Genomic DNA, 18,676 nt, shown 5'->3' on the forward strand with positions numbered 1-18,676 from the left:
ATAATGGTACAGATGTAACCTCCAGTTCAAAGGTGAGGAATCACTAGTGAATTGCCACTCTTATAAACAAGGAGAACATTTGCCATTCTTCCATTTTTTTAACTGCCAACAGGACACTGCACTTGCTTGATCATTAGTTGATTCATTATGTCATTTCTTATTACAGAGAAGCATAAGAAAAATGATCCAAAAAATACTTGCTGCTAATGAGCTAATAATGCTAATGAGATAATATCTCAGGGAAAGAATATACTACCCAATTCATGCTCAGTGACCTGTACTGGACAGGCTCTCCACGCAACTAGTGATAAAAAAAGAAAGAAGTTTAGAAGTACTAGAGCTTGCAAGACAGTTTCCTCCATTTCCAGTATTACTGACTCACTCTGATCTTAAACAAGTTTAAGTATTTCCTCAAATTATTTACCTGTAAGGTACATTTCTGATTTCTCCTTGCTCCCTAGGAAAGCAAGAAGACTTACGTAGAACATGTTGTATGGAGAAAAATAAATAACTTGTTAGAAAGCTGAACTATTATAGTCCTTATTTATTTTAATATGCTCTCTTCATTATTGACTATAGTTTTTATGCAGAAGTTGCAACTTCCTTTTACACAATATTATGGGAGCATGCCCAAGTGAAAGATATTGAAACAATGACTACACATACCAGCACAGAAAAATTACCATTTAAAAAAAGTCACCGAGGAAAAACAACATCAAAAAACCTAATTATAGTATAAACTTCAACTATACAGCACACATGGCATGAATACCTTTAGTAGATGGCCTGCAACCCTGCAATATGCCACTAGATGGCAAGTTTGGATAGAAAATAGTGAACATTTCTTCATGGCATGTTTGAAAATTGCAAGTGCATAGGAAAAGAAACATGAAAAAGCAGCAAAGGAGGAGAATAAAAAAAGGCAGTGTTCAATAAGCCACAAGTCTTCTGTATAGAGAACATTTAGTATTAGTCAAAAAGGCTAAATGGGTTTTAGTTTTGTTTCCACATCTGCCATACAAGCAGATAATAAATTCTTATGAATTTACTGCTCACAGACGGAAGAACGTGTTTCTTATTTAGTCACATCAGCAATATTGGCTGTAGCAACCATGAGAACCCAAGATCTGGAGGAAGGCTGAGAAAGGAAGCAGTAGAGCTAGGTCTTGGGATAGCAGACTTCAGGTTATGCAAGGAATTGCTCATTAGGATTCCTTGGAAAGCAACCACAAAGGGGTTAGGGGTACACAACACATCTATAAGAGGATGAGGGGGCTGGGTTCATTCAGTCTGGCAAAGAGGAAGCAAAACAGTGATTTAATACAACCTGTAAAGTTAAAAGAACGGCAGTGCCAAATACTTCTTCATAGCGCCAAACATTATAATAAAGCATCAACAGCCATAAATTGCAGCTTGATAGGTTCAGGCTGGACATCAGGAAAAAACTTCACTAGAATGGTGCAGCAGAACTGGAATAGGTTGCAGACAGGTTGTAGCATGCACCCTTGGAAATTTTCAAGATTCAACCAGACAAAGGCTGGCTGACCTGATGTAGCATTGGCAACAGCCCTGCTTCAAGCAGAAGGCTTGATACAAGAATTTCCAATAGTATTTTCACTGTTGTAAAGTGGAGAGGGATCTGGCAGAGTCTGGCACATACAAAAGGACAATCATTCAAGTGGAATAAAAAAGAAAAAGCTCTCTCTATTTTGCCTAATTTTGATCAATTGTTACATCCAATCCAAGTTCCTATAGGAGGGCATTACTTAATACACTGGTATAAAGTTTGGCAGTACCTTCAGAGACATAGAAAACAAGTGCAGATTTGAATTTACAGTGAAATGAATGAATTAATAAAATATTAATAGTATTTTAGTCAGTTTGTCTGGATCTGCTACTGACTTGCCTGCCATAGAACGAAGTCACGTATCACATATTACCAATCTATAAATTGTACAAGGCTTATCATACCCACCTTCTGGATTAACGAACTGTGTTTTGAGAAGTACAATCTGAATCTAAAATATCATCTGAATTATTTAAAAACATCCAGCTGTAATATGTCACTTTGTTCATTTATTGATCCTGCAGCCAAAATGATGGTATAAATGATACTGCTGGAAACATGCATCCAAGGAGAAGCTTCTACAGTTAAGTCCCCCTAAAGACAAACATCTAATTTCTGTGCTAATGTAAGGGTAGTACAGAAAAGGAGCAGGAATCAGACAAGTGTTCTAACAGCAAGCAGTGACAGCACTATACGGGTTGGAAACAACCACCTTGAAGAGTCTGAGTAGCCTGTATTGCTTTTTAATCACCCACTGCTTCACCCTTTCAGATCAATGTAATATGGTTCTCATGTATTTGAAATCACATTTTTAAAAAGTTAAAATTACTGCTTTATATGTTCTTCACAATTCCTCATGGCAATGTCTCAAATTGAGAAGTCCAGAATAGTCAACTATTTCAATTACAAGTACCTATTCTATTTCCAGGAAATATTACAACATCCTCAGCTCTTCACTGTATAACCACACACACCCCTGTTCACTCAGGTCTTTCGGTTTTGGTCTACCACACCATTCTCCGTAATTTGGGTTTGGTCTTTTGTTGCCAGCCTATACTATAACTCGCTGTAAAAGAAAAACAAATCCAGTCTTTTAAATCACTTCTCTCTGTAACTTACCACAGCCTTGTGTTTTGATATTGCACAGGCACGCAAATAAGCGTAACAGTTCTTAACAGGAATATAGCAAATATATCTGAAAAGTTAACCCTGCACAATTTCTCCATGGTTCAGTTCAAAACTACTACTAGCAGGTAATAAAATACTGACAGAGTAGAAATTAAACTTTGCTTACCTGTAATACATATGTAAACCTCTCCAAACAAAAACACCACATAAGAAACAAGGTGTATTTAAGTAAACACTGAATGTGTCTTGTAAGGTAAATCTCAAATAACTAAAATGTAAGCAGAGACCTTACCTCGTCAGAAGAGAGAAGATAAATAGGTGTTAACATAGGAATTTCACTTAATTCACAACTCAGGCCAAGTGACATCAGGATCTCCTTGAGAACTTCATATCTCTTGCTATTGCTTATCTTAAGCAAATTAAAATCATCTTCAGTTTGGACATCCATAGAATTGATATCCAGTTCCAAGTGTACCTGGAAGGATATGTGCAAAGGGAACAAAAAAAAATTATTTTGTTGGTATTACACATATTAGCGTGGCAGAAAGAGTTCCAAAAGTAGCTTTGTCCTGACTGTGGTTGCTGCAGTGTTACTAGTACAACTTAAAATTTCTTTGTCCTCATCATAGCTACACTGGTAGGGCTTTATTATCCTAATAAACTACAGAATACCTATGTATTTATATTTCTGATTCAGGGATAATCATTGCCACTACACTACAATTTTCTCTGAAATCTAGACAAAATATTTCTTCTTAATAAACTGGTCTTCTCCTCGAGGTATTGTTCAAATTTGTATTTACTAACTTAAACATCTCCTTCTGCTTTTCATGCCTGCTAGCAACCTAGAACAAACAGCAATATTGGTCATATTCTGGCCTGTACAAAAGCAGAATAATATTAAAATTAAAAAAGCTTTATCAGAGGTTGCACAAGATATGTAGAACTCAGGCAAGCAAGCCCATACTGTATCACGCTAATTAAGTTGCAATCAGTGCAGATAAAGAAATGCTTGTGTGTGAAGAGCACCAAGAACCCCCGAACACCACCTTTTAGAGAATCACTTCTCAGGGTTCAGGCAGATGCTTAAGGTTTGAACTAAATGCAGAAGAAAAAAATTTAAAATCCCTTACAGATCTCCTTTTTTGGTTTTTTTTGTGTGGTTTTTTTTTTTTATTATTTTTGTGGAGTTTTTGGTGTTTGTTTGCTTCTTAAGTAAGTGTTCCAAGATATTTAGAAGCTTTTGTACCCTACTATATGCATATTCGTTTAATGAAAATCACAAGCTGTTATTTTTGTTCATTTCTCCTATTTTGCACATTTTAATGATGTTCTTGATCTTTCATATATGATCTACTTTATTGAAATTCAGGGAAATATGCTGAAATGGGGGGGTAGATGGAAGAGTACAGAAAAAAGAGAAACAGTAAGTCTGTGACAGAAGATTTAACGGCTGATGTCACTGTCAGTCCCCTGAAGAGAAAACAATAAGGCTTTTCAAATCCAGACTGGAAGTCATTTAAAATTATAAAATGACACAATAATCCTTTTAATCTGATTTTTGAAGCTATACCATAATGCCCTTTTTCTGGAGAAAACCTCTGCAGTATTAAGTTTTACTACAGCAGAAGGGTCAATTTAAACGGTACAGCAAAGCAGGTTTTACCATGGAACTTGGAGAAATGGATAGCAACAGTATCTAATCAATTTTCTAGTATAAGCATATAGCACATGGGTGGCAAAGCTTCCTACATAAAGCTCTACACATGCTACTATGTAGAACAGAGTTTTGAAAAAGCTAACAGATTTAGTTGATAAACTGATAAGAGATGAAAACACTTCTAAGAAACCTGATGAATATTTCTGAAATACGTAACTGCTAGATGAGTGTATGCTACCTGATACATGAGCAGTTAAATTTGAGTGCTCTGGGATCCTGAGAAAGTTCTCCTGTAACTAAATTATCGGTAAAACCAGGTCCTAGAATCTTTCATAAAGTTTGTTCAGCTGTGTCTTCCATTATATTCCTTATCTACTAAAATACTGGTAAATAAATCTTGCTCTGCTTTTCTCAATGTGCTGCTTGAAAGCAAGAAGTAAGGGAAGTGATAAAATTGCTAACAGCCATGTTAAAAAGAAAACTGTTACCTCTGCTCCTAACTGAAGCCAACTCAAAAGGTGTAAGTTGCTTTCAGCCTCACTTTAAAAGTTTTACTTCAAAATGGCTGAAATCTCTCTAGATTTAACAGCACAGGTTATACACCCAGGTAGACTCATATTTACAGGGCATAGATGTATTTTCTAAACTTAATGGTACCTCTTATCAGCCTTTCTTTAGCCAGATATCTGTGAATATTTAAATAATCAGTGACCAACATTTACCTTTAACACAGCCACGGAAGCTTCCTCACCAATTATCCAAGACGACAGAGCAAAAATAATAAAAAAAGATTATGAACACTTTAACTTATCAGTTGTTCACCTTCTTGAGGGGGTGTGGGTTTTGTTTGGTTAGGGCTTTTTTGTTTGTTTGGTGTTTTTTCTGGGTGTGCTTTTTTAAAAAAAACCCAAACAAACAACAATGATCACAATATCGTAACCCTGGTGACGTACCTATTTGCTGGGATGTTCTTATTAAGTGGAATGAGTAAGACTTTGGTTCATTCTAGACTCCTGCACTTCTGTCCCACAGTTGTTCTGAAGTATTTGTTTCGTGCAGAATGTTAAACATCTAAAAGTTTAAAGCCTGAAAGAAGACTCAGGAAACGACCGAGTTCCCAGCAGACCAGATTCTCCCTCTCTATGCTGCTCCCTGTTGTCATCTCCACCCTTACCAATCCCCACCCCCCTCAAAAAAAAGCAGCATGTATTACTGAGTGAAAACATGTCAAAGTACAGAAAGAAAAATAAAAATTTAGAATTTTAATTTGGATATTAAATAGAAACAATGCATTCCAGTTGAATAAGTTTTTTTCTAAGTGACAAAACAGCAAGGCCCACGTCACGAACCAAACATCCATCTAGAAATCAGCTTTGATCAAAACACTGTTAAAGAAACCATAGAATGGTTTGCTTCATCCACACCACTAAGATACAAACAGAATACAACTGAGAAACCAGTAGCAACACTAGCAAAAAAAAGAACCAACAGACCTAAAACAACAATTGTATTTCAGTGCAGACAGAGGCTAACCTTTACTGTGTAGTTACTTGCTCTAGCAAGAATTCTACAGCAGTTTTTCTAGACATGACAAGTAATAGAGGCTGGGACTCCCATTCACTAGTCAGATTTAAGTGCTGGCTACCTTAACCTTAAAGTTTAAGAGGAGACGTCTCTCAAGTTTCTTGCAAGGCTTATTTTACATCCTCTGCTGACTCTCTGCTTCACCATAGCTCACAGTTTTTTAAAGGATTTTTCTTTTTTTTTTTTTAATCTTGCCCAGTACAAGCTTTCACCCCAAGTCCACCAATGACTTGGCTCTTGCTGTTCCCACCTCCAAAAGTCTGCAAAATGCACAGCTGTACCACTGTGCAACTTCTAGCAGGCAGAAAAGGGTAGCTCTGCTCCTGAAGATGCTTCCTTACTATGCCTATCTGCTCTCTCTACCACCCACTGTGATCTTGTATGATCTACATGTGCATGGCTACACAGTGAAAACAAGGAAATGGAACAGCAGTAACATTCTCTACCATTCTTTAAGCTTCCTGAGGATCAAGTGAAAACCATTCTGCATTCAGAGTCCTCCTGCATTCACAGAGACATCCATCTATACCTCCCCTTGAAAAACATCTGAGAGCATACAATAGAAACAAATGAACTTTTTTAGCATACCACAACATGATGTGCCAATAAGCAAATTAATGCCTCTGCATACACAGTACCTGAGAAAGAATGGCTTCTCCTCCACTGTCTCCGTAAGTCAGATGAACCATAACTGTATCTTTATCAGTATTATTTAATCGACTCAGTATCTTCACTTTGCTGGTATCTTCCTTCATCACTTCCTCAAAAATACAGCCACTGACCAAAAGATTTAACTTAATTTCAGTGCTGTCCATTTTAGAGAACACTAATTCATGCACAGTCTTCCTCAGTTTGTTTTTTCTCTTTATTTCTATGCCATCAAAAGTAAAAGATGAAGAAAACCCTAGAATCTTTCCACCTGCAGATAAAAACTTCATAAATTGTTTGTGGCTCTCCTCAGAAATAGGCTTCTCTGTGGCAATGATCAACAGCCGTGAATTATCAATCCATGGAGCTTTCAGAACTTGTTCCTCACGCAGCTGGTAGATGGTGTATCTGTCTGCATCAATGCATTCCTGAAGGACTGATTTTACCTGCTCAAATTCCACTTTTGCAGTTTCAGAACCAAGATAAATCAATACATTAGGGGGCTTTCCAGCAAGGTTTACTCTCTTTACTCCACTTGCTAGACAGTCATCATTCTTCTCTTCCAGTTTGCTACTGTAATCACCAGAAAGTTCTGGAATGTTTTCTGCAGAGGCAAATCTGACAGATTCAATAGTACTGTTTTCAAGTTGCAGGCATTCACGACAGCTGGAAAGATGCAAGTGATGATGGTCTGCAGCACCTCTCTCTTTGTCAGATAGACTGCTGGATTCATCTTCATGCTCACTTTCTTTCTCTAGCTTGGATTTCTCCTCTTCACTTTGTCCTGCAGACTCAGCTACTTCTAATCCTGATTTAACAGTTGTCCCAAAAGTAGCAGCAGGAGTCACTTCATCCATTTGTGTACTGCTTACAATTTGCTCTTTTACAGATGGTGTCACTTGCGCCAACTCCTTCAGAGTAGATTCCTGTAAATGGACAGCTAGAAGAGGTAAAGAACATGACAAAGGGGTTATAAAAATTATATTGAAAGAGCTATAATGAATATTCACTACCACAAAGAGATTTATATTTAATTTCAGTACATATCTATAATAGCATGAATTTCACTTGTTTGACACACCAAATCCTGAACACCACCCTCCTCCCAAGAACATAATGCATTTGGACTCAAAACAAGTCATTTACTCAAATTACTCTGTTTCAGGAAAGTCTGACTGAGAGCACAACACTCAGTATTTACAGGGCACATTTAAACAAACTAACATTTATCGGGAGTGCAAAAATATTTGTACAAAAGTAAAACATGACCACTACTATACACAATGCAGATCTGCTCTTAACAGAACAAGTGTCTATGGGTGGGAAGGTGAGGAAGTTCTCATAAATGCATCACCTTGTCAGCGTGTTATTTTGCCTGTCTCTCCGTCCTCAGCAAAGGACAAAATGAAACAGGGAAAACTGCCTTACCTTTGGAAAAATACTGGTCTCTTAAGGAGGGTAGGGTGGAAAATAGCTTGCTGCTATTTTGAAATAAGCTAATAAAGTGATGATATTGGGTAAGATGTAGACATTGAACCATGTCTCTTGCATTGCTGAAGGCTGCAAATAAAAAGTTTGGCACAAGTAAAAGGGAGTAAAAAAAAAAAATCTGAACTGCTTTCTATCTGCAGAAAGGGAGACATGCTGACCAACAGCAAAACTTGGGAGCTAAGAATCTGAAGGAACTAGCAAACAGAAAAAATTGTTAAACCTTCACCTTTCTACCCCCAAAAAAGGATGGAAATGCAAAGATAAAAAATTTCTGGCAAATACAAGTGAGAAAAGAAGAGCAAAGATAATTATTGTCAATGTGAAACTTGCAGGGCAAACTAAATATGGAAGAGGAGAAAAAAAACCCCAACCCTCAATTCTTTTTTCAGCTTCTGAGCCATGAAAATATTTCAAATCAAAGTCTGCAAAATTTTATTGAATCCCTCCCCACTTCCATAAGGCCAAATAAACTTAGTATGTTTTTGTTTCTGATTTCTTGAAGAAATCAGCAAGAAACTTCATTAACAAAATAGCCAGCTGACACACAATACACCAGATCCAAATTCAGTCACTTTCTTCATTTAACAGCACTTCTATCAGCCCCTTTGCCTAGTTTGGAGCAGTAATCTGAAGCAAGATTTCTTCATCCTAGAATTTCACAGCTACCAGCCTATATGTGATTTCATCAACAGCCTCCATCAGCCTGCTCTCCTGGAACAGTTCTAGCATGTACACAGCACCTGAAGCAAAAGGAGCCAGAAAATATTCTGAGAAGTAAATGACTGAGAAATTCTTTCAGTTTCCATCCCCTCCTTGCATGAATGTTTTTGCAGAACAGCATCAAGAGACAGTTTCACATTGTCACATCAGATATATTCATGAGCATATTCCTACCCTCTTGCACCCCAGGTAGCTGTTCTCAGTTTTGGCCTTCCCTGACTTCTGCCAATACACTATGATCTACATAAAAAACCCCAACCAAGCAAATAAAAAACCCCACAGCCAAATACACCCACATACACATACTACACACACACCAAAACAAAAAACCCAACCTGCCTGCCCTCCCCCCCCCCCCCTATTTTTTTGGGGGTGGGGGGGAGAAGATTACAGCTGAGAAGACACAAATAGGCAGGAAGAAGTGAAACTATTGCTGAACAAGTGTGGCTCTACCCCCTGAGAGCCCACTGCTCTACAATACAATACAGACTCCATATTATGGCACTTTTACAACAGTGCTGGAAAAAAGAAATTTAAATCTCATGCAGCAAAGGGAGGTGAAGCTTGGACTTCCCACAACCCAGACAACAATTCTATTTAAGAATGGTGTTACAAGTGCAACCATGGTATTTCCTTCTCCTCTCCTTGGAATTAGCCACGAACTCCCTCCCTGCCTTAGGTGAAACTATTAAACTAATGAGGACACAATGGTTCATAGTGTTGATATCATTAAAAATGCTCCCTAAAGAAATAAACCATCCACCAAAAATTCAGAATTCAAGGAGCAATGACACCATCCTCCTTCCCCTAGTTATCCTTCTCCCTGTTTAGAAAGCACCCATGAGCTTTTCTCCCAGTGATCTAAAGATTAAGATGCTAGACTTACAGCAATTGCTCTCAGCTTATGTTTAGCTTTGAATACACTTATTTCAAATCTGAAAAAAAGAGAACATTTGCCTAAAACTTTCTGTACTGTTTTTTTTCTTCCAAATAGATTAGTTAATCTAACAGGTAAGACTGACAGAAACAGTATTTTCTAAATTCACATTTGTGACATTAACACATTCGTGCATTTGCAAAAGGTTAACACCAACTTGAGTACTCAGATCTCATCATACTAAGGTTAATTACTGGCAGTAGCTTATGAGGCATTGAAAAGTGGGGTTTACTCCAAAAATCTCTTGATCCATTTTTTCTGCTATTTCTGTTGTTGCATTTGTAAGACCTTCTGTGACTTCACTCTTTGAGCTCACTCAAAAAGTGGTCTAACTTTTCAGGAATCTCTATATTTGACCGTATTCAGTATAAAATACAGCAGTGCTACAGAGTGATCAATGCCTAAAATAGCAACAGGAAGAAAACATTGTGCCAAAATAAAAACATGGGGGTTTATGTAGTTATAAAGACTATATGCACAGTCCTAAAATAACCATGAAATAAACAAGTTCTACCATTAAAAACAATTGGTGAAGATACTTACAAACAATCTTGTGTGGCACCATTCCGTTATCCATTTGAAGCCTGTCTTCCATGAACGCTATTCCAAGGTTACTGAAATTATCTACACTTGCTACAGCAATTAACTTATAAGGCTCACCAGGTTTATAGGCCAACGGTGAACAATAGTCTGACCACTTCACAATCTAGAATAAAGCATATGCATGTTTTTCCAGTTTGAAAAGGTTACAGAAAAATATCAAGTCTGCAAGATGAACTGCAAATAAAAACTGCCATTCCTTTCCGAAGGATTCTGCTGTTAAAAAAGCAGCAAAATAGCAGGCAGAGCCAACAGAGGGACATTATCAAACCAAAATGGCACAATTGGCAAACCCAAGGACTAGGCGTAATTTTAAAGAAAGTACTTACATAAAAAGTGTAGCTACTAGGAGTATACAATACTAAAATGGCAGAATCACTTTTAAGACTTATTTCTGGGATGCCTCTTGTGTTTAAAACAACCACTACATTCAATAGTAGCATGAGACAACACATCTCAACTAGAGAAGGCTTTCAGCTGACAGTTCCTTTCACATAAAAGTGCACCGTTCACGACTACAAAGGTCAATGAGACTGAATACAACCAAAAGAACCTACCGAAGAAGGGTTATGCAGCAAGCATAAGTTACCTGCTGCAAGATTCAGTCCTGAGAGAAGTAAACAAAGCAACATCCATACTAAGTCTTGATAGGAAACTGGGAATACATATACATCTTCCCCAAAGATCAAGGCTATAAAAGCTTCAAGTTAACACACAAAATGGCAAGAGTATTACCACATTCTGTATGTAAAATTATATCTGTAATTATTTCCAAGACATGGTTTTCAGCACAAATTCTAAAAAGAATGCTCATAAAAAGAGCAGAAGCAAACTACTAGGGTTTAATAAAAGTACACATCAACTATCAGAAGCATTAACTAAACACCGTAAATTCAAGCTGTTTATCTACAATTATCAAAAATTCTGTTCTCCAGAAATTAAGCATTGTGAAAGTGACACACCAGGATTTGTTTTCTTCAAGAAGGTTTGTTAAACCCAAACTACACAGCTGCACCACCCTGGAGAACAAGTCTGAAGTTTAACTATAAAAGCCACAAGTGGAGGAAAAATGAATGAGTTTTCATTTCCTTCTGAAAGGTGGGCACATTAATAAACGACTACAGATCCGTCTGCTGACTCATAACTGAAAATGACCTCTTTTAAACTTTATGTTTGTAAAACAACAATATTCAGATAATTAACAAGCAGTGATTTAAGAGTCAATTCTGAAAGCAAAACCGAAGTAAGGTACCCAATTTCAGTAAAAATTGTGTGAACGGCATGACAGCCTTTATGCTTTATAGGATACACAAACCAATTGTTCTCGTGTGAAGGTGTATTTAAAGACAACAAAGCATCACCTGTTTTCATGACCTAAAAATAAAATTAGCATTCACCATGTAATATGTTCCAAATACTGGGAAACAAAGTGCAATCCCCACATAGCAAGTCCAGCACTTTGATGCCATCACCACCAAACCACCTCCATGAAGTTCACCCTTTTATCACTACACACAAGATGACACACTGATTAAACTCGGTAAGAAAAAACACTTCTTCTGAATACACAAAATGAGGGTGAGGTTTTGGATATTTTACTTGTTCATAATTAGACTACCAACTACATTTACCTTCTTATCTACTGCAGTTAAGTGTTTACATAATATCCAAAATAATATATTTCCCACTTTTGACTTTACAGTGTTTCCCAAGGGAAAAAGAAGAAAGAAGAAACTGAGATTTCACACAACCTTAATGGTTGCATCTCCTTTCTAAGCCTTTCCCAAAGACAGCTTACAACTAGTGCAACCTAAATGAGACCATACAGCCCACCCTTATGTTGGTGGCCTTTGGACAGCTGACAACTGGCTGGATATCTTCTGATACATCACATATGCTAACCCTCAGTGAACAAATTCAGTTTCAAAAAGAGAAGAAGATAGCTACCTGTGGGCAGTGCGTTGGTGTTTACCACAAGATCAGCTGCATGCCTTAACTTAAGGGTTAAACTCCCAACTCTGTAACGTAAGAGCAAGTAACAGCTTCAAAGCAGCCACACCAGAACAGTTTGTGAGAGCCAACCCTCAAATTCATGACAGATGTATCACTCGGGTCCTAAACTCCTGGACATAGCAACTACTCACTAGCAAAATCAACGACAGTGAGTTTCTACCTCCAGGGCTTCTGAAAGGTCACCTCCATAATTGTACTACAAAGAAATACCAGCTCAGAAGTTACAGGATACAAAGTCTCCTTCTGGAAGATAGCTGTACCAGACTTTGATAGATTTGAATCATTGTAATTGGAGCATCAGTCAGACTTCACCTCACTGTCACCGCGGCAGTCTGTGACCAAGTCAGCCCAAATTGTCCTCACCAACTGTCTTGAGTGATGGCCTGGACAACACCATCACTTTACAGATGGAAGGAATTCCCAGCTGTGTTTAGTCTATTGGTATAACATCCACAGGTGGAATGGAAGTCTCCAGCTGTAGTCATAAGGTATAGAACTCTTAAGGGGTTGCTGCTGTTGACAATTCATGATCACCAGTGACAAACATGACAGAGATTTATGATACATGATACCAGCTTCTTTCGCTATTTTCCTCACCACATGACTGGGCTACTCTCTGTGTTGGAAGTAAGAGACTCACACCATATTTTGATGTCCTTTCTTACCCAGAGAACAGGCACAAGCAGGTAACACCCACACGTCACCTGGAAACTGTGAGGAAGATACACTGATGCCCTTGAGCTTTTTTTAATGGCACCAAGTAAAACATTAGGCATGCTAATAAGTAAAAAGTAGTTATTGCTATCTAGTGCAAATAAAGTGAATACACAAAAGAACCTCACAAAGTAAGGCTGTTGCCAAGACATATGACCTGTAATCCTGCTCACACAACAATCCATTTGCTTCACACAGAACAAAAATCCTCAGAGAATATTTTCAAACAGGCCAGGCTTTCCTGCTATGACTAGAAATCATCAAAATTCTGTCACAATACCACATGAAAGGCCAGCTCTTAGCAAGAGATGAGGAAATATTTAGACTCCTGCTTTCTGGGTCCACCTCAATTTGTCACCAGTCACAGATCACTGATAGCCCTACAAAGAATGGCTATTCTGTCTATAAATTCTTGTAGGTCACAGGAGCAATCTGTTCTTAGAGCCCATCTATGTCAACAGCTGGCTGCCAGAGGTAGCAGAATTAAGAGCACTTCATTGAAAGTGACATGTACACAGAAGAACAATAAACAAAATAAAACAGCAGTCCTTTTCCTCTTTAGTTTTCTTTTGCCTGGACTATCACTTTTGAGCTTCCTGCATCAAATTAATTATTGTCTACATGAAATGCAAACATTTTCCATTCTAAAGAAAATCCAAACAAAACCAACAAGATGAAAAAACAACAAACCCCAAAAGAACACCAAAGTAGAGCTTCAATGCAGATGTTTTTGTGAACCTCTCTGCTACAACAAGTAAAAAAAATAAAATCCTCCCTCAGCCTTCTGTCTGAGTTGGCCCAGCACTCCCCAGGTGCACTCAGACAACGTAGAAAGCACAAAAGCACAAAAGATAGGTATCCTATCTAGTTTATCTCCCAGAAGCAGGGTCCACCTGGATGGATTCCAGAGTCTTATATCAAAGGCAACAAAAATATTTATAAACCAGCAGATGTGACTACTTCCTGTGTGCGCCAAGGCAACATGAGGCCAGTGGAAGCAGGCTCAGAAGACTTCAGCTGAAAGGGTCTCAGAGTTCTCAACAAGCTTTAGGTACCTCCAGTCCTCACACTCTGAGCTTCATGGAGACAATAACTTTGCCTGATGCAGCACTTCATCTGGATATCATTCCTCTAGAGGGCAAAGACTAACATGCTCCAAAAACACGCTCTGTTCTAGAATTGAGACACCTCCATGGAGGGTCAAAGTACTAAAAATTTGATTGCAGGCACAAATTTGGAATTGTGCCTATTCCCAATTTGTCCTTCTGTTCCTGCACTCAAGTTAGGTAAGTCTAGTTACCAACCACTCTGCTCTCAATGCTCACTCCAGCAGAAGAATCCTTGATCGTCTCTCAGAACAAGTAGCCTGGAAAATACATGTTCCTCATGCAGGGAAACAGACAGGCTGCAACCATCTGTGTATGTGACAGGTTTCCTTTAACTCCAAGAAGGAGCCTGAAAACTGATGCCAGAAAGCAAGGATGGCCCTTTAGGGTGCTAAGCCGGGGCCATTCAGGAAGACACCTTATGACTGCCCCCATGTAACAATCCTAGCTTGTGGCATAGTCTGTTTAACTGCAGGGCTCTGTCGATTTTATGGTACCTAAACAACCAGGCCAGATGTCTTTATTACTGCCTACCCAGAGATATCCTAGCATGCATGTCTTTCTATTTCTCCTTTCCAGGTTCAGTCTATCCTCTTCACTTAGGAAAGCATACAGCACACCCAACAAATGACTGCCTTAGGAAGGAACCAGGACAACCCATACCGCCTGGAAGATTTTTCCTCCCTGCAAGGTAAGTTTACGTTTTGCTTTGTGTTACAACCTTTCTCCGCTTCAGACCTGCATCCAAGTTGAGACGTCCAGGCAGCAAGCTATTCCTCATGAGAGAAAAAAGTTATAAAACCAACCAAATGCAGGGGAGAGACAGACATTATCTCAAGTTCATAGTAAGTTTGGACAGGGTCTGGATACTATTTTTATGCATAATTTGTTTACAGATATTATATATTCAGTAATACAAGTTTAAGAAGAACATAATCTTCTATAGCCACATCTTTGTATTTTCAATATAGCAGTGGAGAAGGTACTTTTTACATTATTAAGCATCTAGGACATGAATATTTGGTAACTATGCTTGCCATAAGGATTTCAGTACCTGTTTAATTTATATCTTTTGATGCCTCAAACCCACATTGAAAGTATTACACATAAAAAAGCAAACAACTTATAAAATTCAAACGAAGACATACTGCCACTCTCCCACTGCATTTTATATAAAAGCAGAGATTACAAGCTTGATTTTGGCCTTACTTCTGCAGACTGACATAATAATCCAAATGTATAACACTAACTTGCACTTAGAAATCACAGTGAAAGGAAGCTTCCAAGAGAGGCTTCTATTTCAATTACAACTTTTCACAAGCACTTGGTTGGAGGTTTGAAGAGCATATTGGAAATTGTAACATATGCTTGCTTTGTATATTCTTACTGAGGCATTTGTTTCATTTCAGAGACAGGATACAGAGGTAAATGGATTTCTGATCTGCCTTAGTAAGACAGCTCTCAAGCAGCTTTTTTCCTATTCAGCATAACTAACCATACATGCCTTACCCAAAGTCATGATGGAATTCTGCAGTTCCCACAGCCAGAGAAGCATGCTACTAAAAAAGAAACCCTCAGTAAAATGTCTATGGGTCTATTTGAAGCATAAAATAGAACTAGTGTATTAACAGTGATTCATTTTAATGAAGAGATTACCTTTTTATTCCCAATAACATTATAAACATACAAAATCTATCTGCCATTGATTTTTCTTTTTCCTTCAAGCGTTTTAGGTTTATACTCACCAAATGACCCATCTGTACTACTTTCTATGCAAGCAACAAAGAGAACTACTTACCCCTTTTGAAGAGCCAGGTACCTTCTGCAAGTTATCTGTCTGAGCTGAAGTGCTTTCTGTCACAAAAGCTATATGTTCTTCTTTAAACAACTTATCAGGATAAATAAAAGGAGAAATAAGAAGTAGACTCCATCTGTTTAAGTCATCAAGAAACTGAAAGAAACAGGAAAGAAAAATAAGTCTGTATAGCAACGATCCGATTTTACAATTCATTTTTAAATTATGCCCAGCCTAAATTAAAATCTGACCCTTCAGCCTTACATGAGGGGTGTCTACAATTTCACACTCCTCCATGAGTTAAAAAAAATTGGCTAAAGCTCTAAACCATAAGGCAGGAACACATCAAAAGTAAAACTAAAAGTGACAAGCCAAGCTTTTAAGCCAAGTCACACTCCACCTTTCAGCCTTACAGGAAGGGTGCAAAAGTAAGTGGGCCACAAGACCACTGTGCCACTGGCACTGTGACTGTTGTGGGCCATTTGCTACTAGAAACACCCCTCACTCAACACGATCCTCTACTCTCATTGACACCGCAGCTCACCCCGCCTGTTCCTTCCCTCTTCTCCCCTAACTACACAAACCCATGGCCCTGCTGCCTCACTCCTGGTGGCTGAAGGGCACTGCCTGCTATTGGGCAGCGGCTGAGAACGCAGTCACAACACACAACCTACCTGGTCAGACACTAAAGCCCCTCTAACTGCATAGTAGTCCAGGCGGCATTAATTCTAGTTAGGTAACAGTCCTCCAGGAAACTTAATCCCACTGCTGTGTCATATATGCTGTCTCTATACCCATCTGCCTAAAAGACCAACCAACCTGTGAGCCACAAATGACCCAAAAACTATACAGTACCCAGGTCTAATTTTTAGAGGTGTGGGGTTTGGAGTTTTTTTGGGTTTGCTTTTAAACAAAGTTTTACAAATTTACAAAGTTTCCGGACTTCCTTTGTAAAGCTAGTTATATGAAAGACAGTTGTATTTTGTGGACATGTGCAACCTCAGGACAAATTCTTTAAAAAGTGATTTGAAAAATCTTTAAAAGAACATTTCAAATAAAAGGAGCGGGTTAATAAAATAAATTAAGTTCTCAGGCATTTGCACCAAAATTACTTGTTCAGTATATAACTGAGTTTAAACTTATTATATAGTCTAAGCTAACTCTAGAGTTAGAGATATTACTCATTCAAAATATATTTGTCTGTTAGATAGTCTATCCACATATCAGATCATTGGACAAATGCTTCCATCATTAAAATATAAAAACGGTTCCTTCTCTTGCCTTCACAAAGGAGCAAATAAAGTTCAGAAGCTGGAATCAATAGACTGAAGAACAGTTTTAAGAACCTCGAAGTTTCCAAATACATAATCTGTTCCTGTACTATATATTACATCAATTTTTACATAGCTATTGATTTGAACTTCATTTTTCTGCCATATTTTAAAAGTGGCAAACATTAGAAATAGATTACTTTGCTACTACTATACTAGAAACACATGCTTTGCACACCTTCAGTATTTATATGTGGAAACATAAGGGAATTTCCCTGCAGCACACTAAATTTGTACATCACTCCACATCTAAAATGAAACCACACAATATTAAGCCTGTGGGGATAGCTTGCCAATTCAACCAGCTTCACCGAGCACAGAAGCTGCAAGAGTAAACACTGCTACCTTCCACAGGAAAGTGAACTGAAGTCATGCAACTTTGTATTATCTTAAGCATCCAATTTAATTAAAGATCAAACAAAAACACTTCACAGGTTACGATTTATGACTTGCTGGTATCTTATCTTAAGGAATGTACTGGTTATATTCCAGTGGCAGTTAAACCTACTCCGAAAGCAAAGCAGCTAGTTAACCTTTTTCTCTTCACAGGTGTTCACAGACTATGCAGAGAGCTTCACGGTGATGCTGCCTCTATCTTTAATTAAAGCAGCCAGATGGGAGCCCTTACATGCCACAATTACCAAGGTGCAGTGTGGCAGGCATCTTCCACACGGATTCTCAGAATCAAATGCAACTGGTAATTTTCAATATGTCTTTTTAAGAGACAAATACTATTTGAATACAGCACTGACTTTACACCAAACTTCAAGCCAAACTCCAGTTCCCTAGAGGGCTTGCCAACTCCCAGTAAACACAAACGGTCAAGCTTATAAAGTCAGTCTGTGTGAATTACATAGCAGACAGAAAGATATGTGCTTACTGTGCAAGAACCAAGACAAGCTATTTCAGAAATGAGCAGAAGTGGAGCAAAGAACAGCATAAATTAGTTGAAATATGATTTACAAAACAAAAAGTCAGGGCAATTGAGGCAACAACTCCTCTAAACCTATGGACAATTACATGGCTTTGTTTTTAAGAGCTTTATTGAAACGTGAATTCAGTATTTAACTTTTCCATGAGAGATTCTCAGATTGTCACCATCGCTTTAAGCATGAAATAACCTGCTCATTAGATAGCAAAAAGACCATTTTTTAACAAACTCCGTTAGCACTTGTGATCTTATTTTCACTGCACTGAAAACATCCTCTTTACCCGCTGAATTTATAAAAAGCTTCTCTGCTTCTTGAAGAGTAGTACTTTGCCAGCAACATGCTTCATAAATACATTTCAGTAATGCCCATTTAAGTAAAATGGGTACCAACTGAAAAAAATTTCCACAAACGCACATACAAACATCAGCAAAAAGGAGAGATCAGAGAGAC

General features: G+C 38.0%; 1 protein-coding gene across 4 annotated transcripts in view; it reads right to left on the bottom strand.

Moving 5' to 3' along the window:
- HLCS (holocarboxylase synthetase) overlaps positions 1–18,676 on the bottom strand; it is a 127,260-nt gene that overhangs the window by 107,299 nt on the left and 1,285 nt on the right. For all 4 annotated transcript variants that reach the window (XM_056329952.1, XM_056329953.1, XM_056329955.1 and 1 more), the window contains 4 exons: positions 15,967–16,119; positions 10,279–10,441; positions 6,578–7,527; positions 2,988–3,170 (listed from right to left, as the gene is read on the bottom strand). In XM_056329952.1, coding sequence (XP_056185927.1) covers positions 2,988–3,170; positions 6,578–7,527; positions 10,279–10,441; positions 15,967–16,119 — 1,449 coding nt within the window. The remainder of the gene's footprint in view (positions 1–2,987; positions 3,171–6,577; positions 7,528–10,278; positions 10,442–15,966; positions 16,120–18,676) is intronic.

The sequence above is a fragment of the Falco biarmicus genome, chromosome 2 (genome assembly GCF_023638135.1).
Source record: "Falco biarmicus isolate bFalBia1 chromosome 2, bFalBia1.pri, whole genome shotgun sequence".
Lineage (NCBI taxonomy): Eukaryota > Metazoa > Chordata > Aves > Falconiformes > Falconidae > Falco > Falco biarmicus.